At 35.5% G+C, this 24735-nt stretch overlaps 4 protein-coding genes across 12 annotated transcripts; 2 read left to right on the top strand and 2 right to left on the bottom strand.

Annotated features, from left to right (window-relative positions):
- Positions 1–682: 682 nt before the first annotated feature.
- Positions 683–5062, top strand: LOC110816891 (putative protein phosphatase 2C 52). Of its 7 annotated transcripts, XM_088221203.1 has the most exons (8): positions 683–848; positions 1871–1957; positions 2110–2202; positions 2268–2586; positions 2673–3020; positions 3124–3241; positions 3320–3543; positions 4337–5062. In XM_088221203.1, exons 4-8 carry the CDS (start codon positions 2326–2328, stop codon positions 4802–4804), a joined length of 1419 nt encoding a protein of 472 aa, XP_088077329.1. In that variant the 5' UTR covers positions 683–848; positions 1871–1957; positions 2110–2202; positions 2268–2325; the 3' UTR covers positions 4805–5062. The 7 variants fall into 7 exon arrangements, with proteins under 7 accessions (XP_088077329.1, XP_088077328.1, XP_088077332.1 ...); XM_088221202.1 differs by lacking the exon at positions 1871–1957; XM_088221204.1 differs by lacking the exons at positions 683–848; positions 1871–1957 and adding an exon at positions 866–1617.
- Positions 5063–5583: 521 nt separating this feature from the next.
- LOC110816984 (NADH dehydrogenase [ubiquinone] 1 beta subcomplex subunit 3-B-like) lies at positions 5584–11179 on the bottom strand. Of its 2 annotated transcripts, none has more exons than XM_022045373.2 (2): positions 10789–11179; positions 5584–5860 (listed from the first exon to the last, which is right to left on the bottom strand). In XM_022045373.2, the coding sequence occupies exon 1, from the start codon at positions 11011–11013 to the stop codon at positions 10804–10806; it is 210 nt and encodes a 69-aa protein (XP_021901065.1). In that variant the 5' UTR covers positions 11014–11179; the 3' UTR covers positions 5584–5860; positions 10789–10803. The 2 variants fall into 2 exon arrangements, with proteins under 2 accessions (XP_021901065.1, XP_021901064.1); XM_022045372.2 differs by having other exon boundaries at positions 10783–11175.
- Positions 11180–12363: 1184 nt separating this feature from the next.
- LOC110816995 (cell wall protein precursor) lies at positions 12364–13322 on the top strand. Its single transcript, XM_022045381.2, has one exon. It carries the CDS (start codon positions 12423–12425, stop codon positions 13011–13013), a length of 591 nt encoding a protein of 196 aa, XP_021901073.1. The 5' UTR covers positions 12364–12422; the 3' UTR covers positions 13014–13322.
- A 4170-nt stretch (positions 13323–17492) lies between these two features.
- On the bottom strand, positions 17493–21962 carry LOC110817038 (uncharacterized). Of its 2 annotated transcripts, XM_022045432.2 has the most exons (7): positions 21442–21962; positions 21002–21142; positions 20768–20881; positions 20506–20679; positions 19767–19882; positions 18155–18239; positions 17493–17932 (listed from the first exon to the last, which is right to left on the bottom strand). In XM_022045432.2, exons 1-7 carry the CDS (start codon positions 21850–21852, stop codon positions 17927–17929), a joined length of 1047 nt encoding a protein of 348 aa, XP_021901124.2. In that variant the 5' UTR covers positions 21853–21962; the 3' UTR covers positions 17493–17926. The 2 variants fall into 2 exon arrangements, 1 of the variants encoding a protein (XP_021901124.2); XR_015819495.1 differs by lacking the exon at positions 17493–17932 and having other exon boundaries at positions 19767–19898.
- Between the last annotated feature and the right edge of the window lie 2773 nt (positions 21963–24735).

The following is a 24735-nucleotide window of genomic DNA, read 5'->3' as shown; positions in this document are numbered from 1 at the left end:
TTAATTTTTGATAAAATTTGAGGAATAATTTTCCAAAATTATTATTTTAAAATATTAATAAAGTATTTAAGAATTTAAAAAAAAAATTATAAAACAAGTAGCAATAGGATTAAAAAAATGATTAATTGTCAGTTTTGTGGATTAGCTATAATAAATAATAATTAAAAAAAGTAAAAAAAGAAAATGGGAGACAGTAAAAATGCAGTGGTGGATACGTTAAAATTTTAGCTTGGGTTGACACGTCGCGTGCCGTTAACTCTCTGTCAGATTGGCGTGTCCTTTTTTTTTTTCTTCTTTTTAATTCTCTCTTTCTTTCACTCTCTCTGCCAGCGCGTCTCCATACCTCCCCGTTTTTTTTTTTTTCTTTTTCATATTACATAATTTTTCAACAGGATGTTTATAAATTTTTAGAAAATAATTTAAAATTTTTGAGTAAAAAATAAAAATTAGAACAGGGTAGAGATAATTATTTTTCCGTAGCGTGTAAGGCACGTGCCATGAAAGAGGGTGGTAGAGGAAATGTCAAAAGTCATAATTTAGGATTTGGGAGTGCACACTAGCATAAGCACTCTGCCTATTATCCGAATTTAATTATTATTATTAATTTTCACAAATTTAAAATTTATTTATTAAAAAAAAAAAAAGAAATCTCTCTCTATCTATCTTCTTTATTGCATTGTTTCTTTTTCACTTCCATGATTTCCATCTTCTCTCTGTTGCTTTTGCCATTAATGAAAAGCACCCATCTTTACTTTACTTTACTTCTCTTTGAAAATCCCCTCTGTTTCTCACTTCCAAGTCCACCATTTTCGTCCCAGAAAAGTTTTTGCTTTGTTTAAGCTGCAGAGGTATTGTTACTCTCATCCTCAGTTTTCATGAATTTTTCACTTGGAATCCTCTGTTTTCTTGAATTGTCTCTGGGTTTCTTCTTGTTGGAGTTTATATGAAGTGATCTTCCTTTTCCATCCTGTTCTCTGTTTTAGCTTCTGGGTTGGCGTGAGCTTGTAAGATCTGCGTGTAGATTTCTTCTCATTGCAGGAAAAGAAAAACAGAGAGTAAAACTCGGCTCTGTTTGTAGTGGAGCTGAGTCAGCCTCACGCTTTGCTCTGTTTCTATGCATTTTGTTTCCAAGTTCATTGACTGTGAATCGAGTCTTGCTACAGTTTCTGGTTTTGTCTTTTTCTTTTTTTTTTTTGCTGGTAATTTTCTGCATAGTGTTTACCTGAGCTCTTGTTCTTTTTTTTTTCTCTTTCTATGTCTATTTTTGATTCTGTGTTGACAAAATGTTTCCTTTCTTTCGTCTTTTTCTGCCTTTTCTTTTTCAAACAAAATAGAATCATCTCTATGGTTTTCCCTCAACTGGGTTAATCAAAATTTGAATCTATTTTTCTTGCCCTCTCCCCTTCTCTCTCTCTCTCTCTCATGCCAACTATGTACTTTTTCCCTGTTTGGTTTCTCGGAAAGTGAAAATCCTTTCTCCTGTACATGGCTATACATTTTCCCGTATAGGGTTCCCTTCTCAAACCTCTTTTGCTCCTTCATGGCTTCGATTTGTTTTTTCCTTTCATCAACACAAATAATAAGTTGCTGTTCTATTATTAATTCTGGGCTGATAAGGTAAAAGGTTCAAGCATGATCTCCATATTTCCATTATCATTCTTAATTATTATAAATATGTTTATGGTCTAATTTGATGATTTACAAGTACTTTATGTGTCAACAAAGTTTTGTTTTGTTTTTTTTTTTTCATGGTTGAATAGTTTTTGAGAAAGATGATTGCGGGTATTTACTCTTTTTTTTTTTTTTCCCTTCTCTCCCCCTCTGGGTCTTCTTTGTGTTTGTTTAATAAGTGGCTTGTGGATTAAAATAGGTAGAATCTCAGCATTTGATTTGTATGGATGTGAATCCTGGCAATTGACAAATAATCAGGCAGGCTTCAGGCATATTCTATTCCCAGGTCACATGGAAGCTTTTTTTGTTTTGTTGTAAATAGTAGTTTTCTTTACTTATAGGTGCAGGCATTTCTTGGTTGTAGAAAACTATGTAATAAACAATTGAGATTGACAAATGGCTTCTTGTTTTGTTCGGATGGTTTTATTCTTGATTCAGGTAAAACGAATTAAGTTTGACTACCTGAGAGTGCTCTACTTTGTCATGTAAAGCAGGCCTGTGGTCTGATGTGTGGGAATCTTCAGTGTTCAGGTAGCCTTTTGCTTGGTTGACTATTTCAGCGATCATCGAGTTTCAAGTGAAATCTGTTATTGTAGGAGGAGGAAACTTGGGTGTTTGTTAAACTAGATGTCTTCTTTGTGGAGCTGAAAAAATATGGGGGCTTGTGTTTCAACTAGTAGCAAGAGTACTTGTAGTAACAATAGCAAGGGAGAGGCACCTCCTCCGTCATGTATGGGCCTTGGATTCTGTGGGCAAAAAAGGACTAAGAGAACATTCTCCGACCATGTTGTTACGATGCAGCATTTACCCTCCTTGCCCAACCGGGTTTTCACCAATGGAAAAAGTCGAACTTCTTGCATATTTACTCAGCAGGGCCGTAAAGGGATAAACCAGGATGCTATGATCGTATGGGAAGTGAGTTCCATTCCTTTATTTTGGTTTTTTATTTCAATTTTTTTTTGCTTGGGTACTAACTGCTGCTCGTGATCTTAATCTTCCAGGATTTCATGTTGGAAGATATGACATTTTGTGGTGTCTTTGATGGTCATGGACCTCATGGTCATCTTGTTGCCCGTAAAGTAAGAGATTCCCTGCCTATTAAGTTGCTATCGTTCTTGCATTCTCATCAATCAAAGCAAGATGGTTCAAGTGGGACTTGCTTCAAACGAAATACGAAGAAATCTGATGGCGGAGATTATGATAAAGATGTCTCAGCTGAGGATAAATTGAATTCCTTGTGGAGAGACGCATTCTTGAAATCATACAAGGCTATGGATAAAGAGTTGAAGTCCCATCCTAATTTGGACTGCTTCTGCAGTGGTAGCACTGCCATCACCATAGTTAAACAGGTATTGCAGGAAGCGCTGGATCTATTCTTCTTTAATTTTTCTTTTTCCATCTTTTGAAGGCTTTCTTCTAAGCTGTCCATTATGTTTAATGTGTGATGTGCAGGGGTCCAATCTTTTCATGGGATATATTGGGGATTCCCGGGCAATTCTGGGATCTAAGGACAGCAACGATTCCATGGTGGCAATCCAGTTGACTATTGATCTAAAACCAGACTTGCCAAGTAAGAACTTTTAAGAGTTTTGGTTGAGTGTATATCTTAACAAGCATAACTTAAATGGTCTAAATTTAAATGTTGTAGGAGAAGCTGAAAGGATTAAACGATGTAAAGGTAGGGTCTTTGCATTGCAAGATGAGCCTGAAGTGCCAAGAGTTTGGTTGCCATTTGATGATGCCCCTGGACTAGCAATGGCTCGAGCTTTTGGTGATTTTTGCTTGAAAGAATATGGAGTGATCTCAATACCTGAATTTTCTCACAGGGTTCTCACAGATAGAGATCAATTCATTGTTCTTGCTTCAGATGGGGTAAATTTCTTCTCCAATCTTCAGTTGTCTTTGTTTCTAAATCAGGAATTCAATTGAGGAATGTTACTTTTGAGTTGGGATTAACACCTAACTGGGAAATAAGAGAAGACTGCTTGTAGTCATGAGAGAATATTTGAACTATCTGATGAAACAAAATAACCAAAGCATCTGCTTTGAAGTTAGAACTGGTTTTATTTTTTGGATGTTCCTCTCTCGTGTTTATCATACACGAAAGGAAGTATAACCACATTGTTTTATGAATTTCTTTAATCTTTTACCACTAAAGGTAAGGGGAGGACGGATTATTCAGGATGTATAAAGAATAATCTGTTCTATGGGCTTTTACCAGGAAGAGTTTTAGTGTCATTCTCGTCAACATAAGCTCCTTGATTATGATATTGTGGTGTAATTTGCATGTTGTTCTAAGTGATTCCAGAGTTGGAGCTTAAGCAAAGGTCAGTATCCAGACTTTGGCAGCTGTAAATAATTGGTGAAGACCACTAAGACTCAAAATCTTTGCTTAAGCTATTCTAAGAATAGTATCCTAACTATTCTTCATAGGAGTCAAAATCTTTTCTTTGATCATTGGTTGGGAAGCTAAAGGGAAAAATAATGATTTTGCTCAAAATGACATTTACCGAGAGCAATATATTGGCCTTCTTTAATGGTTTGATCAGCAGTTATTCTTTTTGTGCTATAGGCTATGCATCTTTTAGGAAATAAAGTTCCTTTATAATGTGAAAGTAGATTGAAAGATAGTTTATACTCATAATCAGGTTTTATGTTGTTTCAGGTCTGGGATGTATTAAGCAATGAAGAGGTAGTTGAGATTGTCTCCTCAGCTCCAACCCGGGCATCAGCTGCTAGGATTTTGGTGGACTCAGCTGCCAGGGAATGGAAACTCAAATACCCTACTTCAAAGATGGATGATTGTGCAGTTGTTTGTTTATTTCTGGATGGCAAAATGGATTCTGAATCTGATTATGATGAACAAGGCTTTTCTTCTGCAACTCTGCATAGTAATTACTCTGGCAATGTAGTTGAATCGGATGATGGCCAGAAATCTGAGCCATCTTTGCAAAGGAACTTCACTGTTAGATCAGCAGATGAAAATGATGCTTATGGACGACTACCAGTTGAGGTTGATGGAAGTGAGGAAACCGGAGTGGATGATCAGAATTGGTTGGGCTTGGAAGGCGTGACACGAGTAAACTCACTTGTTCAGCTTCCAAGATTTTCCGAGGAAAGGCCAAACCCTTAACTCTTTTATATTGTTGAAAAGAGAACTGGTGTTGTTGTTGGCCGTATCGTTTTAAGCCTCATGAATCCAAGGGAAAGAAAATGCCCCTGGATTGTCGGTCTTTTATCGAAATTCTTTTGCAGGAAAATTATTGCCAAAGTCATTAAGTTATGCTGTACTACCTCCCAAAAAGGGGGGGGGGGAACCAAAAGGAAGAAGAATATCAGGTTAAAGGATTGAACTAAGTTATGTTAATATGATGATTTGGTGCTCTGTGAATATTTTGAGTTCTGTCATCAACCCAAAGCTAATTGAGTTTATAATGGAGTCTTGCAGGGTGTTTGGAAGATTATGTTTTTGTTAATAAGTTGGATTTGAGTAAGAGGGTGCATGGCTTACTCCTATAGTTTTGGTCAAAGGAGTTCATAAATTTCAAAATTATATTTATTAATTTTATTTTATTATTAGTAAAAAATTACAATTTCAAGAAAGAAAAATCACATGAAGGAATACCAATAATAGGGCCTGGATTTCTTTTAATCAATCTCCTAATTTTTTCTAACCCTCAGTAGGGCATGGAAATGCATAGCGCATCCCATAATCCACTATAAAGGAATACCAATATGCCTTAAATCCAGGAATCAATTGATTTACTGGAAACTTATCCTAATTGATTCAACAATTTATATCATATCAGTTTTATCTCATTTACCTTGTAAATCTCTAGAACTAATTGATTCAATTAAGAAAATATTGGGACTTAATACACCAATAGCGAGAAAAGAAAAAAGAAACCACACTAGGGCAACAAGATTTCATAAGAACTAAAGGTTATTGACTTATTGGGAAAGATACACTGAAGACAGAATGTGATTGATTATAACTAAAACATTCCAACAGGAGAAGAAAGTGAATAAAACATCCATACATCATCTCTTACAAGTATCTTATTTTTCCAACTTGCTAGAAGGTAAAATTACCAGCCACAAGTCTCACATTGATTTAACAGACCAAACCAGTCCACCCGAAATGGAACATATTAAGGCCTAAAGCTTAAATCTTCCGTAAAGCAATCATCTGCAGGGGCCAAATAACACACTAAGATCAAAGTATGTTTTTGGAAATCAGGATGAAATGAGATTATGGTGCTTCTGACCAATTAAATATGCATGTAAGGATCCTAACAATGCTTTTTATGAAATCTCAAGTTTTGTTTTCAACAAATTTAAAAGAAAGTGATACGGGCAAATCAACCATCTATTTCACAAGAGAATGACAGCAGTATTCTGAGAAGTCTTGCACCTATTTTAGTCCTTGCTTTCTACTATAATACTTTAAGTTGAAATTGAAAGTCCATGCTTCTGCCATGAACTCAAACATATTGGGAAATCAAAATTAATAAAATCATATGGACTGTTAACAGGAATCTTGGGTACACATAATATTTGCCAACACAATTATACACTATGTGACACAATAAAAAAAGGTGCATCTGACCATAAAGGCAGCATACACTGTGTTGTATCCAATCAACAACCCGTAAAGAATTATAAGTTATCTAAATTCCCATTTGTAATCCTTTCAAATATTACCCAACAGTGAAAGTTAATCAGGAGGACGCATATAGGATCCATACACAGTTCCTCATAATGTCTCTTGTCCAATCAACAATCCCTAAACCAAAGCATCTCGTAATATCTAATTCACATTTGTAACAAATTCACATATCAAAACCACATAATATGAGTTTATCAAAAGGAAGCATCAAAGATTCACACGATTTTAAGTGTCAGCTTATACAACATGATGTACTAAAAACGAGGATTAATTTGTCTACAAAGGAAATTAGGTAAAAGTTTAGGTATTCCTAGATCTCATTAGGAAGATGGAGGAATTTAGAGTTCAATGTTATGTTTCACAATTTGGGTAAAACAAAATAGAGTTGTCAAAGAAGATAAGATAGAGAGGAGATGGGTAGGGTAAGAGGCCAATTGATTGTTAGAATATACTACTTAATTACGCAAAATAGAATATACTACTTTCTGCAAAAATGAAAAAATAAATAATTACTTTATTCATTAGCATATTACTTTTTAATATTAATAAAATAAACATTTTCACCCCTTGTCCACTTACTTTATTATTTTTCCCTAGATCCAGTCTCCATGGTTTCCAACACCACTGCCATTAATATATCAAAAGAAGAACACCACTGCAATTAACATGTCACCTGACCATGCTTATCCACAAGTCCTCTTACTTCCTTCTCCATGGTTAATCTCAACAACAAACTCTTCATGGACATAAATGCTCCTTTCATGCCTCCAATCACCCATCCGTGCAACCCATTCAGTTCTGGCTCCTCTGCCCGTCCAAAATAACTATAACATTATTGTTTTATTCTTTCTGAATCTTTCACCACCAAGCCCTCCACTACATCCATTGCCAACACCTTTTAGTGGTGTTGACATCAATAGTAACAACGCAGAAAACCTATTGCAGAGCAAAAACATCATTAAGGCAAATGATTGTGCAAAATCAAATGTGAGTGGGAGATGTGATGGTGGTAGGCAGCCATTGTTACCATGGCAGAAGGCGAATTGAGTAGTGATCTCTTAATGGCAGTGATGTTGGTAGTATTAAAAAGATCTTGATAAAAGAATAGTGATAAGAGATTATGCTGGTTGTTTATTTTATTTTTCGTTAAAAAAGAGATTATACTGGTTGTGGTAAAACAGTTGTGAGAGTTGGGAGGGTAACAATTACTAGAATGCAAGGAGATTTTTTAAAAAATAAAAAAAAAAGATATTTGAAAATCCCTCATATGTTCCTTCTGTTTCTCTTTTCTCTCTTCCCAGTTCTCGAACCCGAGAGGTCCAAATCTACCACAACAGCTCCCAACCAGATGAAGTTCCATGAGAACCGGTATCGTGCTATCACAAGGAGAAATTAGATAACTCTCCAAGCTGCAAGTTGAAAAATGCTATCTCCCCCGGGGATTGTGGTATGTGCTTTAAACTGTTGATCTCACAATGACCTCTTGCTACATTGTGACTAGTCATAGAGACTCAGGAACAGGTTATTTGGTACTTCAGTTTTACTTGGTTTTCTTCTCCACACCTTAAGGGGTTTATCTGGTTCGTAGCTTATCCGGTTGGACTCCCTATTTTTTCTCCTTTGGAATACATTGTTTTTTCAGCATCTCCGGGTTAAGGCACAAAGATATTTTAAAGAGAGTTGTCTGTATTGCATAGAGATTGGCCATTTTCTTTTAAGCTTTAGTTTGTTAACCCCCCCTCACCCCCTTTGTTGTTTTCCTTCTTTTGTTCTCTTCTTTTTGGAGGATATCTAATCCTCTGTTTTTGTATCTTCCATTATCTTTTATATATTTTTAAATCAAAAAAGGAGATTTGAATAATTTTCTTAACCTACTCAACCAGATAAAGCTTACTTGGTACATAAAAATATTTACCAACATATTGTCGGATAGGGCCTCTTACCCTACACATCTCGAGACACTAAGACTGACATAAAAATAACAAAAGTAACGATTACACCTAAGGTGAAGAATTTAGTTGCATCATACAATCATTCAGAACAAGTCTCTAAAGAAAATTCTCTAAATATCTCCATTATTATGGAAGACATCATATAGTACTCATAAACTATCTCAATCCTATGTTAACCAAGACTAGAAATCCTTATAGCAAGTTAGAAGAATTAAAGCATAAATAAAATTCTAATGCTACTAAAACTATACTAATAGACCTCTAACTACTACAATAAAATTTAGATTTAAAAAAGAATACATTTCTGAATATATTTGGAAAACCGAGTCAAATACATTCTACATCACAACAAAAATTCTAATAATCTTCATTAACAAAGGCCACATGGAAATTGCAATATTTAAGCATATGCATCTTTCTAATCCTAACATGTACTCCACAGTAGAAAGATCTTCATAATAGTAACATGTACTGCACGGTAGAAGAAAAATAGAACCAATAGCAATGCACAATAAGTAAAAATCAGGAAGCCAAAACATAAAAGAACATACTGACCCAGGCAAAAAACAGTCATATCATTGGTAAATAGTAGAATAACCAGCATAAAAAGGTAGGTCTGCAAGGTAGTTCTGCTTTTTAATAGAAGGATCTACTCATTTTCTTCCCAAAACAACCGAATTATCATATCCCCCCAATAGCAGCAACATACCACCAGAACCAATACCAGATTACTGATCACTAGAATTACCAGCATCCATTTCACATGAACAAACATGAGACGAAGAGAAACTGAAACTTCCATACAAATGCCAAATTTAGAAACTTGATGCGTAATCAACTCAATCTCCAACAGAATCATGAGATCACCAAAAGAAAAGACCAAAGCACATCCATTTGCAACAAAAACTCACATCCATTTGCAACAAAAACTAAGTTACCAAATACAAGAAAAATAAGACTACCCTAAGGATGCGGTCAGAGCACATTCATTTGGTCAAGTGGGATGCCATTAGACATCCTGTCTATGAGTGTGATTTAGGCATCTGAACTTTTGTCACGTTCAACAAGGCACTTCGGTTTAAATGGCTGTGGAGTTTGTTACTGGTAAGATCTCTATGGTGAACAGTCATTGGAGCCCAGGGATCTAGCCTCTGGCAATGTGTCATGAAAGAACACGCCAGTATATGTGATCTTATTCATTTTAAAATTGACAACAGTCAAAGCCTAACATTTTGAAAGGATGTGTAGAATGGGAAATCTTCCAATAATATTAGACCTACTTTTGTATAAAGAAGCAACAGCAAGGGGCTATTACATCCAAGTGGGAGGGACTACATCATCACTCGTTGCTCTTACTAGGAATCTTGTCTGAGAGATGAATATGTAAATCTTCTTACTAAACTCAAAAATGTCTCTGTGAAAGCAACTTGGAAGGGCATCCTTACTATGGACAATCTAAGGAAGAGGGGTTTAATTCTCATCAACAATTGCCCCACTTTTCCAAAACGACAATGAATTCCTAAAGCATCTTCCTTTGTTGCGTACAATTGGAAAGAAAGCTTTGGTATTCAACTTTTACTCTTTGATTATCAAGTTGGTGACAGGCAACTTTGATTATGAAGGAGCTTTTAGCAAGAAAAGGTCTGATCTGGCATATATGCAAGAAAATGCTTGTCGCTCGTATCTTCCATTCCATTTTTTGGACCATATGGCAACAAAGGAATGGGAGAATCTTTTATTACATTGTATCTAACTTCGCAACTATTAGGGACCTGACGGTTCTACACCTATGTACTTTGTTTAAAGGTCATTCATCCTCCATGAGGAAGATCTAGCAGGGTTGATTGATATTTTGGCTGAGCCCCGGCTGCAACATTCTGCTATATATATTCTTGTACAGGGGTAGCATCCGTTTGGTACCTCTTAATACTAATCTATTTTTTCTTCTAAAAAATAATATTGAGAATAAGACAACCAGATTTCAGAAAAATGGCAGGAAAAATTAACATACTGTATTTTCCTTTCCTTAAGCACATTTTCTACTCAATTTCCAGTACCCCAAACTCCGTAAAAGAGAGAAAGGATTGTGAAACAATCAAATTTCAGTAGCATCAAATCAAATGCATTTTACAAAATATGGCAAAGATACCAGTTAACTTCCCAAATTACCGGAAGGTTAAGATGACGCTAAATTCAATAATAAGATTAAGGGAACAAGAAATCACATACAAACAACAAAATAAAACAAAAGGACGGTGTAATAACCAACACAAGGGCAATATACCTCCATATCCAAAACCAAATGCGAGACTGTCAAACACCAGATGATAAAAGCATAACCATTTATGATGAAATCGAGCTACCACCAAATCATAAAGAACGATACATCTCCATTCACTAACTCAAGAAAATCCCTAGGACATAGAGAACCAAATGATTTAAACAGACCCGATATAATATGAAAAAGGGATCGGAATTAGAGGAAATCACCTCCACCTGAGTGAAAATTTATCAGTGCGATTGAGAGTGAGAGGCGTGGTGAGAAGAAGGAGCATAGAGCTTGTTGTAGACTTGCTCGCCAACAAGGTAGACGCCAAAGGCGACGAGTGCGATGCCGAGACCTGGAGCGGCGTGTCGCAGCTGGTTGGCGACCATGGGATGCTTTCTCCACTCATCCCTCCTCTTGAAGAACTCTCCTGTGTGTCCCAACGGTTTCGCCATTTCCAACTCTCTTTCCTTCTCTTCCTCTGCCTTTTTCAGAGCACGGCCTCGGTCGGCTTCTATACTCGCGAGACGAAAATGATCGGAGATGTATATAACTATCAGTGGGTTTGAATCAGAGAGGCGTTGGGCGAAATCTCAGCAAGAAGCACTAGCCCAAACCCAAGGGGAGCTGCGATTACGGCTTGAGGTTTGGGTAAAAGAAAAGCAAGATAGGGTTTGTTCTGTGTGGGCTTGATGGGCTTTTAATAAAAGTAATATTTTTAAAAAAAAATAAAAAGAGCGTTTATTTAATTTTAATTTTTATAATGACTTAATTAATTTTGTAATTATAAATTAAATAAAATATCATTAAAAGCAGATTAGTATTAATTAAATTTGAGAATGTTTATATTTATTAATTATACCATATAAACCAAATCCATATATATATATATATATATATACATCATCAACCTTATAGAATTCTTATGATTTTTACGAGTAAAAAATTTATTTAAATTTTAATTTACATTAAATAGAGTATTTTTTATACATTATAAGTAAAATAATTTATTTAATTAACATAATATGAAATTATGAAGAGTCAATTCTCACAAATAGTTAAATTTCTAGAAAATTTTAACCCTTCGGCCCCTCGTTTTCCTTAACCTTTACTTCAATCAGTTGTAAAATGAGAAGAAAACAATATACAAATTATTCGAATAGTTGGTATTTCGCCTTCTCGGTAGAGACTGAAAATTCGAATTCGAGTATATTTATTTACTTCCATGCATTCTCGTATCCATATATACCAACAAAATAGAGCATCAACAGAGAGCTTTAAGGATCAGAAAAAAAGGACATGCATATGTATTTATATACATGAAGGTACATATGGTAAGAGTGTTGCAGTGTGTTTTAATTAGCCGACAAAGCAGTTGATGAAAACAAGAAGATTAAAATGGAAAGTTGTGAAGTAACAGTCCAGTAAAGCATTGAACAAATTTTACATTTCAAGAAACTATTTACTAATATGATTTGCTACTCCTGTACATAAGGGACCCCTTTTGGTTCAGAAATGAAGTTTTAACAGATTCTTTCAAGAGTAAAATTTTCTTAGGAAGGATAAATATACAAGTAATCTTAAAAGATTCTTTTACCATACATGGGTAAAAAAAAAGTTACCTACCCACTTACTGGGAAAGATTTCTTAACCAAAACATGCCACTCTATCTACTTTTCTTTCCTTGCATGTCTGCATTTGTTTCTGCTTCATTTATATCTTCCTGTGTAAGAAAAACTGCATCTTAACTCGCCGCCAAAGTTCACTCAAGTAACCACAAGTTCACCGATATATATATGAGAAGCCATCTTAATTCCTCTACCAACAAACAAGCTCATCTCTTCTTCCTAAAAAGTCTCAAGCAATGGCCTACAAACTTCTTTCTTCTGTCCTTGCTATGGTTTTTCTCTTTACCATTTTGCTTGCTGTAGCTGAGCAAGTGATTGGAATCCGTGACATTGGTAAAATGCCCAAGAATGTGGATGTCAAACAGCCTGAGTGGTTTATTAAACCTGACCACAACGGGGTCATCCCAGGCATTGGCCCTGTGGTGCTGCCACCAGGATGTAAGTTACATCCCTTCAGTCCATATGGTGGGAGTGTAGGAACTGGACCAGGCAGTTTAGGAGCAGGGTCAGGCAGTGGACGCAGCATAGGAGCTGGGTCAGGCAGTGATGGAGGCATAGGAGCTGTGCCAGGTAGTGGAGGCAGCGTAGGAGCTGGGTCAGGCAGTGATGGAGGCATAGGAGCTGCGCCAGGCAGTGGAGGCAGCACAGGAAATGGGTCAGGAAGTGGTGGAGGAATAGGAACCAGGCCAGGCAGTGGTGGAGGAATAGGATCCGGGTCAGGCAGTAGCTATGTTCCAGGTGGTGATGATACATTTATCCCAAATCCTGGGTTCGAGGTCCCAAGTCCTGGCAGTGGTGGTCAGGTTCCAGCAGAGCCTCATCCATGAGTATGTTCAATCATCAAATTCTGGAAATAAGCACGACAGATGCAGATGCCATAGCCTCTTTGAGGACAAGGCCTGAGTCTATTTTGCTCCTTAATTCTAGAAAGCATTTCCTAGATGTATTTCTTAGTCATTATGATGCTGCCTGAATCTATTTTACTTTCTCAAAGTGTCAGTTTGTAGTAGCCCACAAGCCCATATAATATAAAGCAGTAGATGCATGCTCAAATCTGAAATCCTAATGAGTCCATCGTGCATCCTTATATGAAGATGCATCCTCAAGTCTGAAATCTATGAATCTTTTTATGTGCATCATTTGATTTCAGTCTAAATTCTAAAGCCACTATTGCACTATCCAGTTGTATAAAAAAATTATATATTTCTTTTCCACGCCAACTGCCAAAAATACAAATGCTAATCAAATCCAAGCTAGGCCTTCCACTAAGATTACGAATATCTGATAGAATAACTCACAGGAGTTCAAACACGAAAAAGAACTTAGTACTATACCAAACTCCGAAACTTCCTGCATCTTGAAGTGTGTTCTTGCAAGTTAACCATGGATTATAGCAACAGAAGAAAAAAAACACCTCATTGCCAAGAATTGATACACCAGAAGTGGATGCCAGCTACAATCCAAGAAGTGGGTAAAAGAATAAAGAGAAAAGCAACTAGGTATGTTATTCCACATAAATAAGAATGGACTGATTTTATACTTGAACATATTCTGCTGTCCCATTAGCTCAATAGACAAGCTAAATGAAAAGCACATGAATTAACTTCAAAGCTTCAAAGAAGATCAAGTTTCTGCTTGTTGGGCAAGGTGCACCTTTGGAGATGCTAACGAGAACAGTGCCATAGTCAGACAAAAGTGTATTTATGACTAATACCAAAATCATTGTTTCATCAGTTCTAATGACGAATTTGATCAAAGCAAATGTTTTATTACATCAGACAATTAACAGTAAAAGCATTAAGGCTAGGGAACCACTTCAATACATATATACATGTGGTCTATCTTTGCATCAATTTATCTTCATAGCTTTAGGGTCCATAAGATTAATTTGAACGTTTATTTTGTTACAGCAAAGCTAACTGCGATGTTAATGAAAAAAAACGTTCAGCAAAGGCTGTATTGAAGGAAACCATTCTGATTACAAAAGAAACATTAAAATTGAACTGAAAAGTTAACTCTACAAAATTATTAGTATATTACCAATCAGAGTCCAGACTCCATTACCCTTATGATAATTTGAGTAAAATAATTTTTGAAGAAGAAAGATTTAAAATTTGGTGTCAGAGGTACCGATTGAAATTCAGTAAACTTCCATTTAGGCCGATAAATGAAACAAATTTCCAACCAAGCAGAAAGAACGGATAAAGGGAGAATTGATCAACAAAGAAGCAACTCAAGTAATTTCATTAATGAATTCATGCTTAAGCATGTGTGTAATAACTTACATGAGAAGCTGGTAAGGACAACAGAAAAGAAAAAGATATATCACATACAAAAAGTTGTTTGTTACTATGGTCAATAACTCCTCAAAATCAACACCCGAAATGTCCCAAATCCTGGAAGTCGGCAACAGGGAAACCTCGACATCCTGCATGGAAAAAAATGTTTCAACTAAAGTGTCTAACATAACAGACCTGGAACCCAGCAGCTGAGAGCTGCAAATCTGAATCTATAGGCAGAAAGCACCATATTACATATAATGTGAATCACCTCATAAGAGCTAATAATATCAGATCATTAAAGGTGATGCAGATTCCCAATTTACGATAAGAATCATGAGTCCTCATAGAACTTACCGAAGATAGTTAGAGAACTAAAGAACCAAACAACAATACATAAGAAAACACCAAAAACACCCATCAACAATGATTTTTGTTTCAGATACTAACAACCATGAATAAAGAATTAACTGCACTGGACAATATTTACTACCCTTAAAGCTATCTTACTGTCTCAATTGTTGCTTACACAATCAGCCTGGTTGCTTGAACCATTATCATGGTATTATCATAGTCTTATACATAATGACAATATATATATATATATATATATATATGATGAAGCTCATAAATACCAACAGACTAAAAATACCCATTAAATTTCCTAAACAAAATAAAGCGATTCATGCATAAGTTGCCGTCAGGATTTTCAATTTTCACAACATGATTATAAGCATCAATATTTAGCAGTTGCTGATAAGCCCTTTAAATAAATTTCTAAAAAACCCAAAAGAGAAGAGAGAAAAGAAGAAGTACCTAAATGCTTGGTGGATTGATTAGAGTAGAGAGAAAAAACGGAATCAATGACCGACAATTTTGGATACTACGAAACAAAGGAAACCAAGGAAAACGAGAAGGAAAATGTAATCGACGAAGACGAAGAAATTTGTGGAGCCATGGTTCCTGTTCTTGTTCTGCTTCTTATGGTTGGGTTCATCAAGTGCTTGAAGGACCGCCATTGATTGCAATTGTGAACACCCGGCAGAGGTGTTGTGCAGGTAGAGGAGAGAATTTGGGGATCTGGGTTGTGATTCTCTCTCTTCTCCCTCGCTAGTCTCGCTTCAAAACAGAGGGAGATCGCCTGGCTGAACTGCAAGCCGGCTCCGTATTATACCAGACGACTGAGAACTCGGGCCCAATTATTTTCCTATTTTGGAGAGGCTATTTTAATATTATATTAAATTATAGGATGTTTTTCCTAAAATTAAATTTATTTTAAATATATTTAATTATTGAAATAGCATCAATATACATTTTTTTTAATGAAAAGATAGAAAATGAAAAAGAAAAACAGGAAATCTTCGTTTAATTGTGGAGATTTATATTTTAAATATTTTCAATACAAACAAAATTTAATTATAAAAAAAAGTAAAAATAAAAAGACATAAAATATTAAAATATTCAATACAATATAAATAATGTATATAAAAAAAGTATTAATATGATAATCAAGAATAGAACACAACAGGTGGAAAGATCATTTTATGTTATTATTTACTTTTGAACATATTCATATATTTATTATATAACTAATACACATACACAAATTATAATACAATATAAATAACTTTTAAACAAAATCATACACGAATTCATAATCTGTCTTGAATCAATAATTTTTTTTATAAAAAAAATAACATATCAACTATTTAGTTAAATAGTAATTTTGTCTCCACCGAAAACTCCCATTGAGTTCCGGCCAAATTAAGGAGAAATATCCTCAATACACACAAATCAACAATGGAAGAGAAAAAAACACTAACATTAATCATGAAACCAACAATCCAACCACCAAAGTAATTACAAATGACATCACTGGGTGTAGCAAGATTGAGATTACCATGAAGAGGGCAGGGCCATCAATGTCCAGCAAGATCCAGATTAACAAGCAATTACTGGATTTTACCATATCACCGAAACTGAAATATCGAAAACAATGCTCCAATCAAGCATGCTGAGAATACCAAACCAATATCTAATACTCATCTCCACCTAACATCCATTGAAGACTTGAAGAAACAATGCCAACTCGGATTAACAAGCAATTGTTGCCAACTAGCCCGCACTCTACAACTGCGAAGAGCATGGAAAATGGTTTCTCTTGCATTCAGGGAAACTGCTTGAGCCGATGAGGTGTTTTCTCCTTTGTTCCATGCTAGTCATCAGGTAGTTGCCATGGACCAACCCACATGAAGTTTCCAACCCGAAACAGGATCTCAAACTCCAAATGAGCTTTCATATCAGATTGCAACTAGAAAATTCACTATAAGTGAGAGGTGTAGGCAGAATCAAAGTAAAAACTTCCCATTGGCAGAATAAAACCAATTGATGCAATTCATCACATGATGGGGCATATTCACCCTAAGGGAGTAATTTGCAATAAGATAAGCGAGGGGAGAAGGAACCTAAATTTCCGAGCATAATTCTCATCAATGGCAATAATCGACTCAACTCAGTAACAAAATTATTATTAACAATACAAAAGGTTGTCCGCCTAAAGATCAATTCAAAGTCTGACCCTCCTACTATCACCAAATACTCCACTTACCTTTCTTCACCTTCTTGAAGCAGCTAGAGATGGCACGCCATGAAGAGGAGACCCTGCTAGACCATGATATATATGCATATTTTCATAATTTCATTTCAGATCAGCGTTCATGATATATATGTATATTTCAGGCGCATGCACATATAATATGAGTATATTTTACCGGATGTATTTGTGAAGGCACTAGGTTGAAAGGTTACTCTGCAGGTAGATAAATCTTTTGTTCTCTTGGCATAACAAACACAATTTATCCAACCCTTTTAATGCCCCTACTTGAGTTACAAGCTTAAGTTGCCAAGCTTGGCTTTGTCATTCAGTTTTTGTGCCTTCTAAATTCTCTAACTTCTACTAGTAGCATACATCCAAACAATCAATACCATAACCAAAAATACAAGATTTATCCTCTTGCAAGTTGCATATTTGCAGAAACAGCTCAAGATAATAATAGCTCATTCACATGTAAATGTGTATAAGACATTGGCCAAAAATAAACAGAAGGTGGAAAAGATAAGAAAGAATGTTGATTTTGAATAACTATATACATTTGTCATAACCTTTCCCGATAGGATGAAAGTAAACTTTTACTGATATTTTGAAGGAATACCGCAGACACGATACTCAGAGATCTCATTCACAATCCAGGCTTTTGCTGCAAACCGTTGATGCACGTGTCTTCTCTGCATTGTCATCTAAAACAAATATCGCAATGTGGAAATCTTGTGTAGCTTGATTTTGATGCAGCTGTTCATGTACATTATCGTCTCCGAATTCTTGATTTTAGGTTGCAATAAGTCAATATTTTGTTCACTTTCCTGATAACTATCAGGTGCATTTCAGCCAAAATCTCAATCACTTATTCCTGGCAGGAGAAAAAAATCAACCAGTTAGAAAAGAGTAGGAAATTATGAAACATAGAACAAGAACTGAAGACAAAATTCTAGTTAGTAGTCAGTCCATTGTTTGGTATCACTTATTGCACAAGAAAATCAGTTCCAGGGCTATTAGTATCACTGGGGCTTTTACGAAATATCCTAGAATATTCAATGAATTCCAGAACTACAACATTGAAAATGTGAAAAACCTTGAGATGGCTGCTTGAACTAGAAATGGACTTCCCCTCTGAAGTTTCCTCAGATATGCGTGCTTCTGATTTTTCATTCGAATAACTACATAGGAAGAAAAATTCAGTAACAAGTTTTGATGAGCAATCCATTCAGGATGTTAGAGACCATATTGAATGTAAAACAAGTGAAAAACTAGACAGCATGAATATTTATTGCAAAAAAGTGCAGATAATGTCATGATGTACTTCATATTTTCCTTGACAAGAATAACATTCAGGAATTGATGCAGAACTGGAACAAGCTAAGATGAAAAAAAATTTAGTATTAAAAGTCTTTTGCAATAATTATGTCATTTTTTTATATATGTACATCATACGGCCCATCTAGGACATAAGTGGGCTACTTAAAAATATTATGAAGATTTATGAGTTATTTTTGTTGTATCTTTTTGGTTCATTTTCTTTAGGATGAGGTGACGTCTTACTAGTGGTGATTACAATGATATAGCACCTTAGTTTGTAGTGGTCCTTTAAGTGCTCGAGTTTGAACGGCTCAAAGGAGGTGGCAACATTTACGTTGTCAACTTGTGCCTTCTTGTGGTGGTCAAAGGAAGTGGTAATCATGAGTAGCAAACTTTTGCCCTCTCATGGAACTAGAAATGATAGCCAAAAGGATGACAATCATAAATTGCTAACTTGTGTACTCTTCAGTTTAGAGATGGTAGTTAAAAGAGGCGATAATCACAAATTGTTAACTTGTGTCATCTCGAGTTTAGAGATGGTAGTTAAAAGACGTGATAACCACAAATTGTTAACTTGTGCTCTCCCATGGATCTAGAGATGGTAGCCAAATGAGGTGACAGCCAAAAGTTGCCAACTTGTGCCCTCACAGAGGCCTAGAGATGGTAGCCAAAGCATGTAACAACAACAAGGTGTGTCTACTTGCCAAAGTTCCTATTGGCTCCTTTGGCTTTTCCTTTTGCCTATATAAAGAGATTGGTTGTAATGAATATGACAATTGTTATTGGGGAGAATTGAAGCATTTCCTCTCTGAATTCTGGTTTCTCTCCCATTCTTTCACCCATTTCTCTTCTTCCGTTCCTCTTTTCCTTCTCCCCTCTTTCCTCAACTTTCTCTTTTCTCTCTTCCCATCTTAATATTTTATTCTTCTCCTTTAAAACTTTACTGAAATAGTGAAGGTCATTATCATTACCACTGATTTGAAGTTTTCCAAGCGCGTCCTACATCAGGAACATTAAGAGAAAAAGTGACATCACTGCAAACTTGATAGAGTAGTGTTGATATCCATATCAAGGTGGCTAACAATTTTTGGATCAAACAACATATCAAAAGTGTCAGGAAAAATAAGTTAGCATGAAGAACCCACGGAATAGCATGTTTTGAAAAGTGAACAGGAAATTTTCATTCTTCTGAAATCTAAGCATGTTTATATAATTTGCAGGTCGTTCGGCTGCAAGAATGTGGAGCACTAGAGACATCAAAGGAAGGGAAGAAAATAAAAGAATCACACTTTTTGAGCTCTAGAATGAATTTAACTCCCACGAAAATAAAAGTTTGCTGCAGAAAACATAAAGTTTCTCTACAAATGAAAGAGGTGCTAGGAACTCACGTTGAAAGTATTGTAACCCAGATGAGTTCCACACAGTCCACCCAAAGAAGCCTTTGCTCAACAGGGATTAAACCATAGGTGATCAAATGAGCAAATGGCCAAAGTTTCCATCCTGCCTGTAAAAGCAAATAACTGCCAGTCATAATTAGCACTTCTAATAAGGGATTTAATAGTGGATCAAACATATTTTCATTAGAATAACATGAATCAATTAGCTATCAAGGCCCATTTTGTGCTTTTCCAGATCTTCTTTTGTTGGCGTCTAAAAAGCTTGAACTGTTTTTTCACTTTTCAGTAAAGGTTTTAAAATCTGGTTTGATATTGGACTCAAGCCTCTCCAGTAGCCACTAGAAGGGGCAAAATCAATCATTGCAATTCAGGGTTTGTTAATTTGTTAAGGTTTCAGAGATAGAAGATTGCGAAATCATCAATGGATCAGGGTCATAGGGTAAACTCCTAGTTCAACCCCAGCTCACTTTTGAGTTTCTACGTTCCTAAATAAGAACACTCAATCCTGCACTTCAACTTCCTATGGAATGGCAGGTAACCAGCTGAGAGCTAGGCCAATTACACACAAAGACTTGGGTTAAACTAATACTATGTCCAAGAGCTAACAAATTGTTAATGTATTAAACAATAATCTAGATAGCACAATTAAATCATGCAGAAAGAGAACTCATAATTAGAAATTACTTAATGAATTAAAGATGATAATGTATGAACAAGAAAAGCTTCTTACAGTCAGCATGGGCCAAAATGTTGCCCGAAGTTCGCTAACAATATTGCTCGAGGATTCAAAACGTAAGAACCCCAAAATCACAAAATAAATGCTGTTCCAAATGGCTGACCAAACTGTCTGATCAAAGGCAACTTTGGCTGGGACCACCCACCAACCTTGGAAAGGAAAAAGAGCCTGAAAATTAAAGCAAATGATTTTAGCCATCAACAGAACAATGGCAGATGAGCCAGCAGAATGAACAAATATGAACCACAATTATCACCTCACAAAGTTGGTAATAAAAATGAGAAAGGGATCCATGAAGAGTAAATCCAACAAGGCCTGATCTGAACATTCTAGTCCGATCAAACTCAAAAAGAGGTTTTCCTTCATAACACTGCAAATTCACCAACAACATAACATAAATATATAAAAGGAGGTAAGAAAAACAAGCTGACAAGTTGAAACAAGAAATTTGCAATATACAGGCCAGAAGGTTGTCTGAGGGGCTGCTTACTTGTGCAATCCAATCACCAAGAGTGTATACAATCCCGCTTATTGCCATTTTCGCCAAGATAGGATTTGCTTTGAGAGCTTGTTCATATGCAATCCAATTGTGCTCTGGAAGATACCTTAATACCTCATAAAGAGTCCATCCCTGTGTTGTTAAAATAAGAATCATAATTTTTTTACCTGAAACTTTCTTAAGAAGATTAGGAAATCTAAATTCTTATATCTTTCAAACATCCCCTTGTAAAATTTTTCTCCAAACAAATATTTCTTTTCATACAAATCAGCAGGAACAAATTTAACACTCCATTTTCGTCAAATATTTATTAATTTATTCCTCCACTACTAAATTTACAGACAGAAAAATCTCAACATTATGTTAGTTTCATCTCAAACACACCGAAGAAAAACATAAACCATAACTTTGAACGCATAAACATCGCTTACATGCCAGTAATCATGATCAATTGTCAGCAATTTAGTGACTGCAAGAGTACCCGCACTCAGAACTATAGCAGCGTTGATAAACCTATCGTTCTCATGATCATCCCCTTCTCCTTTCTGATTACCCGAAGACGAAACATCCCCAAAATCCTTAGACCCGTTCACCAATGCATCCTTGAAGCTCTCATTGTTAACAGGAACAACTTCTCTGTCCTCTGTAATTGACCTTACAGCCCAACTTCTTCTCTTTAGGGTTAATAACCCTAGGTCCCTCGATGATTTGTTGGATTTGCTGAATAAGAGAGCGGAGAGGAGGATCGGTGTGGAACTATAGCTCGGCTTCGATGATATGTTGATGGCGTTGGTTGGGAGAGACTGTTTGCTTGTGGCGAGACTGTAAAGCATAGTCGCCATGATTGACAAGCTGAAGAAGGACAAGGTTCGATTGTTAGTGACATGTCTTTGCCGTGTAACGTTAAGACTTGAGAGGTGATCGTTTGATTCGTTTCAAGGTTTCATCAAGATCTGCAAGCGTTTCGTTTTTAAATATTTTAATTAAATTTAATATAATTAATTTTAATTTATTTTTAAACAATTTTTAATTTAAATTGTATAATATTTTAAATGATTTATGTAAAAGCTCAGACACATTTCAAGAATATAACTCATAAATAGTAGAATAAAATAATATTTAAATTTATAATTTAGTAAAAATAGTTTAGAGTTTATGGTAATATTTCTTGAACAATTTACTTAAAATGTTCAATACATATACCAAAATGTATTAAAAAAAAATTAATAAAAAAAGTAATAAAGAAAATAAATATTATCAACTTCTGCTCGAAACTGGAGAAGTGTAAAGACAGTGTCCTAACTAATTTTTTTGTTGTTTGAGATTCGGGTCTTAATTGTTCTAACTTGAAATGATTAATAATAAATTGTGACTTATTTTAGCTCAGTAAAAATATCAACGTCTTATCACTAAAAGAAAATTTAAAGGGTTGTAAAAAATATAAAACAACCAATGAAGTTCATTATTAATAAAATTCATTTAACTGAAAACGCTAATATTTTCTCAACTCACCTATAAGTTCTTAAATATCATTTATTAATGTAATAATCATAATAACAATCTATAATACGTATTCTAAAAAACATATAGTAATTAACCTTACGTCATTTTCCTAAAATTTGATTCCTTACCATATTCATCTCTATCATTTTACATTTCCTATTGGTGTCATTGGGGATCTATAGGGATCCCCACTATACGTGGACACGAACATTCTCTTTTTGATCAAACGGTCGTCTCCATACTCCGTCCGGTAATAGATGCCAAAACACATAATCGTCTCAACACCCCGTTCGGTATTAGTGTAATTAAAATAATTTACAACTCATTCCGGTACGAGACTTCTAAACCCCGTATGACTGAGGGTAACATCCACTATAGGGTTTATCTTATGCATTAAGTCTGTACACTCTCTTCTGAGACACCCGGTAGGGCCCTTTCATTCAACACCATTGATTCATACATATCTTTTCTTTTTATTTACTATTTAACCTTAAAAGACACGTATATCAATATTTTAAACAATACATAAGTACGGAATTCATATTTTTGCGTACATACGTAAAATAAACATACATTATACCGACATAAACATATTATACATACAATAGAGTGACTGAAAAATATAAATTAAGAAACTTTATCACGTTAGGCATAGACTTAAAGTGAATAAATTAAAGTAAGCTGAACAATAAATAGATAAGCATAATAAACAGTTGAAGAAATAATTACTGCAATTGGAACTCAAAACAGATGTAGACTGATTGGTTACTTACTTCATTAGTCATCTGTACTTAATTAATTAAAGAACTGCCAATTAACTAAAATTTTCATTTATTATCAGTTTAAGTTCAATTTAATCGTAACAGAAAAAATAGATGAGAGATTCTTATACTGGGTCGGTGTACAGAATACTGCATTTTTTATTATGCTTCTCGACGATTCACAATTTCTAGATTTCTTGAGTTTTTTTTTGTTCAAATCAAAATATACGTCAAAATAGCATGAAAATACACACAAAAAAATGGCCAAAAGGACAAAAAAATCTCACTGGGGGTTGGGTTGGGGTTCCGGCGCGTCGCCATGCTCCGCCGCCGGGTCCTCCTTTTCCAGTGACTCCTCCTCTCAATCAAGCCGTTTTCAGCCGATTCTCGATAAAAACCTGTTTAATTTATTATTATGAGGTGTCTATCAACTGAAAAAGGAAAAAAAATCAAGGCTTACCGATGTTTTTCGATCTTCGGTGCGGTGGCTCAGCCGAGCTCAGCCGTTTTTTCCTTACGATCCGTGGTTTTTTTAGTCACCCAACATCATAAACAAGTTATACGGCTGAAGAGCAGGAAAAATGGAGTAAACGGGAAGATGATACGGCTTATTGAAGTGTTTTCTAGTCTCTGGTACAACAACTCAACTGAGCTTTGTTGTTCCTTCCTCGCAAGTCACTGCTATTTTCGACTAATCTGCATAAAAAACGTGTAACAGCCCCGGAAATTCAAAATGAAATGTATATAAAAAATATCAAATGCGGAAGCGAAGTCAAAATTTGAATAATATCCCTTACACTAAAACCAAAAACGTGCTCACAATATAAAAGATCAAACTATCTAAAGGAGAAACTTGAAAGTAAAAGCTACAAATATAACTATGGAGTCTTTAGGCGTCCCCTTCGTCATCCTCCTGCGGAACTGGCTCGGGAACAATGTCTTCTTGATCTGAAATGATTAAATAAGGAATGAGCTACACTAGCCCAGTAAGGACATCACAATATCTTACCGTCACGGAGGTAAAGGTGGGTAGAAAACACAAAAAGACCAATGGAGCATAATTTACAACAAAACCTTTTATCAATAATAAAAACCTTTACCATTCACTTACCTCGGTGAAATTCATAAGTCAATATACGAAAACAATAACATCATCATCATCATGAAATCATATATAAACCGTATAATGTAATACTTATCAAGCCTTTCGTAATTCAATCGTTACACAATATATTTTTCCTCATTTACCAGCCCACTAGTATCCATGGGGATCCATAGGGGTCCCGCTACCCGTTAACCCTTAACACTTGAAATCATATTCCAGGGCCGTCCTCATACCCCGTCCGGTATGGGCGCCAAAACTATAAACCTCATTACCCCGTCCGGTATGAGGGTGAAACGGGCCGTCCCCATACCCCGTCCGGTATGAGGGTGAAACGGGCCGTCCCCATACCCCGTCCG

This window comes from Carica papaya, chromosome 5 (assembly GCF_054855325.1).
Source record: "Carica papaya isolate Zhongbai chromosome 5, ASM5485532v1, whole genome shotgun sequence".
Lineage (NCBI taxonomy): Eukaryota > Viridiplantae > Streptophyta > Magnoliopsida > Brassicales > Caricaceae > Carica > Carica papaya.
This window is presented reverse-complemented; position numbering and strand designations above follow the sequence as displayed.

What these genes read in the sequence shown, in the direction of transcription:
- LOC110816891 (XM_088221206.1), top strand. Translation starts at nt 2,326, where the DNA reads ATGGGGGCTTGTGTTTCAACTAGTAGCAAGAGTACTTGTAGTAACAAT. An exon ending in CCATCACCATAGTTAAACAG is followed by an intron (nt 3,021 to 3,123) that starts GTATTGCAGGAA and finishes TGTGATGTGCAG; the next exon opens with GGGTCCAATCTTTTCATGGG. An exon ending in TCTAAAACCAGACTTGCCAA is followed by an intron (nt 3,242 to 3,319) that starts GTAAGAACTTTT and finishes TAAATGTTGTAG; the next exon opens with GAGAAGCTGAAAGGATTAAA.
- LOC110816984 (XM_022045373.2), bottom strand. Translation starts at nt 11,013, where the DNA reads ATGGCGAAACCGTTGGGACACACAGGAGAGTTCTTCAAGAGGAGGGAT.
- LOC110816995 (XM_022045381.2), top strand. Translation starts at nt 12,423, where the DNA reads ATGGCCTACAAACTTCTTTCTTCTGTCCTTGCTATGGTTTTTCTCTTT.
- LOC110817038 (XM_022045432.2), bottom strand. Translation starts at nt 21,852, where the DNA reads ATGGCGACTATGCTTTACAGTCTCGCCACAAGCAAACAGTCTCTCCCA. An exon ending in TTGATCATGATTACTGGCAT is followed by an intron (nt 21,143 to 21,441) that starts GTAAGCGATGTT and finishes TTAACAACACAG; the next exon opens with GGATGGACTCTTTATGAGGT. An exon ending in TGGGTTACAATACTTTCAAC is followed by an intron (nt 18,240 to 19,766) that starts GTGAGTTCCTAG and finishes CTTCCTATGTAG; the next exon opens with TTATTCGAATGAAAAATCAG.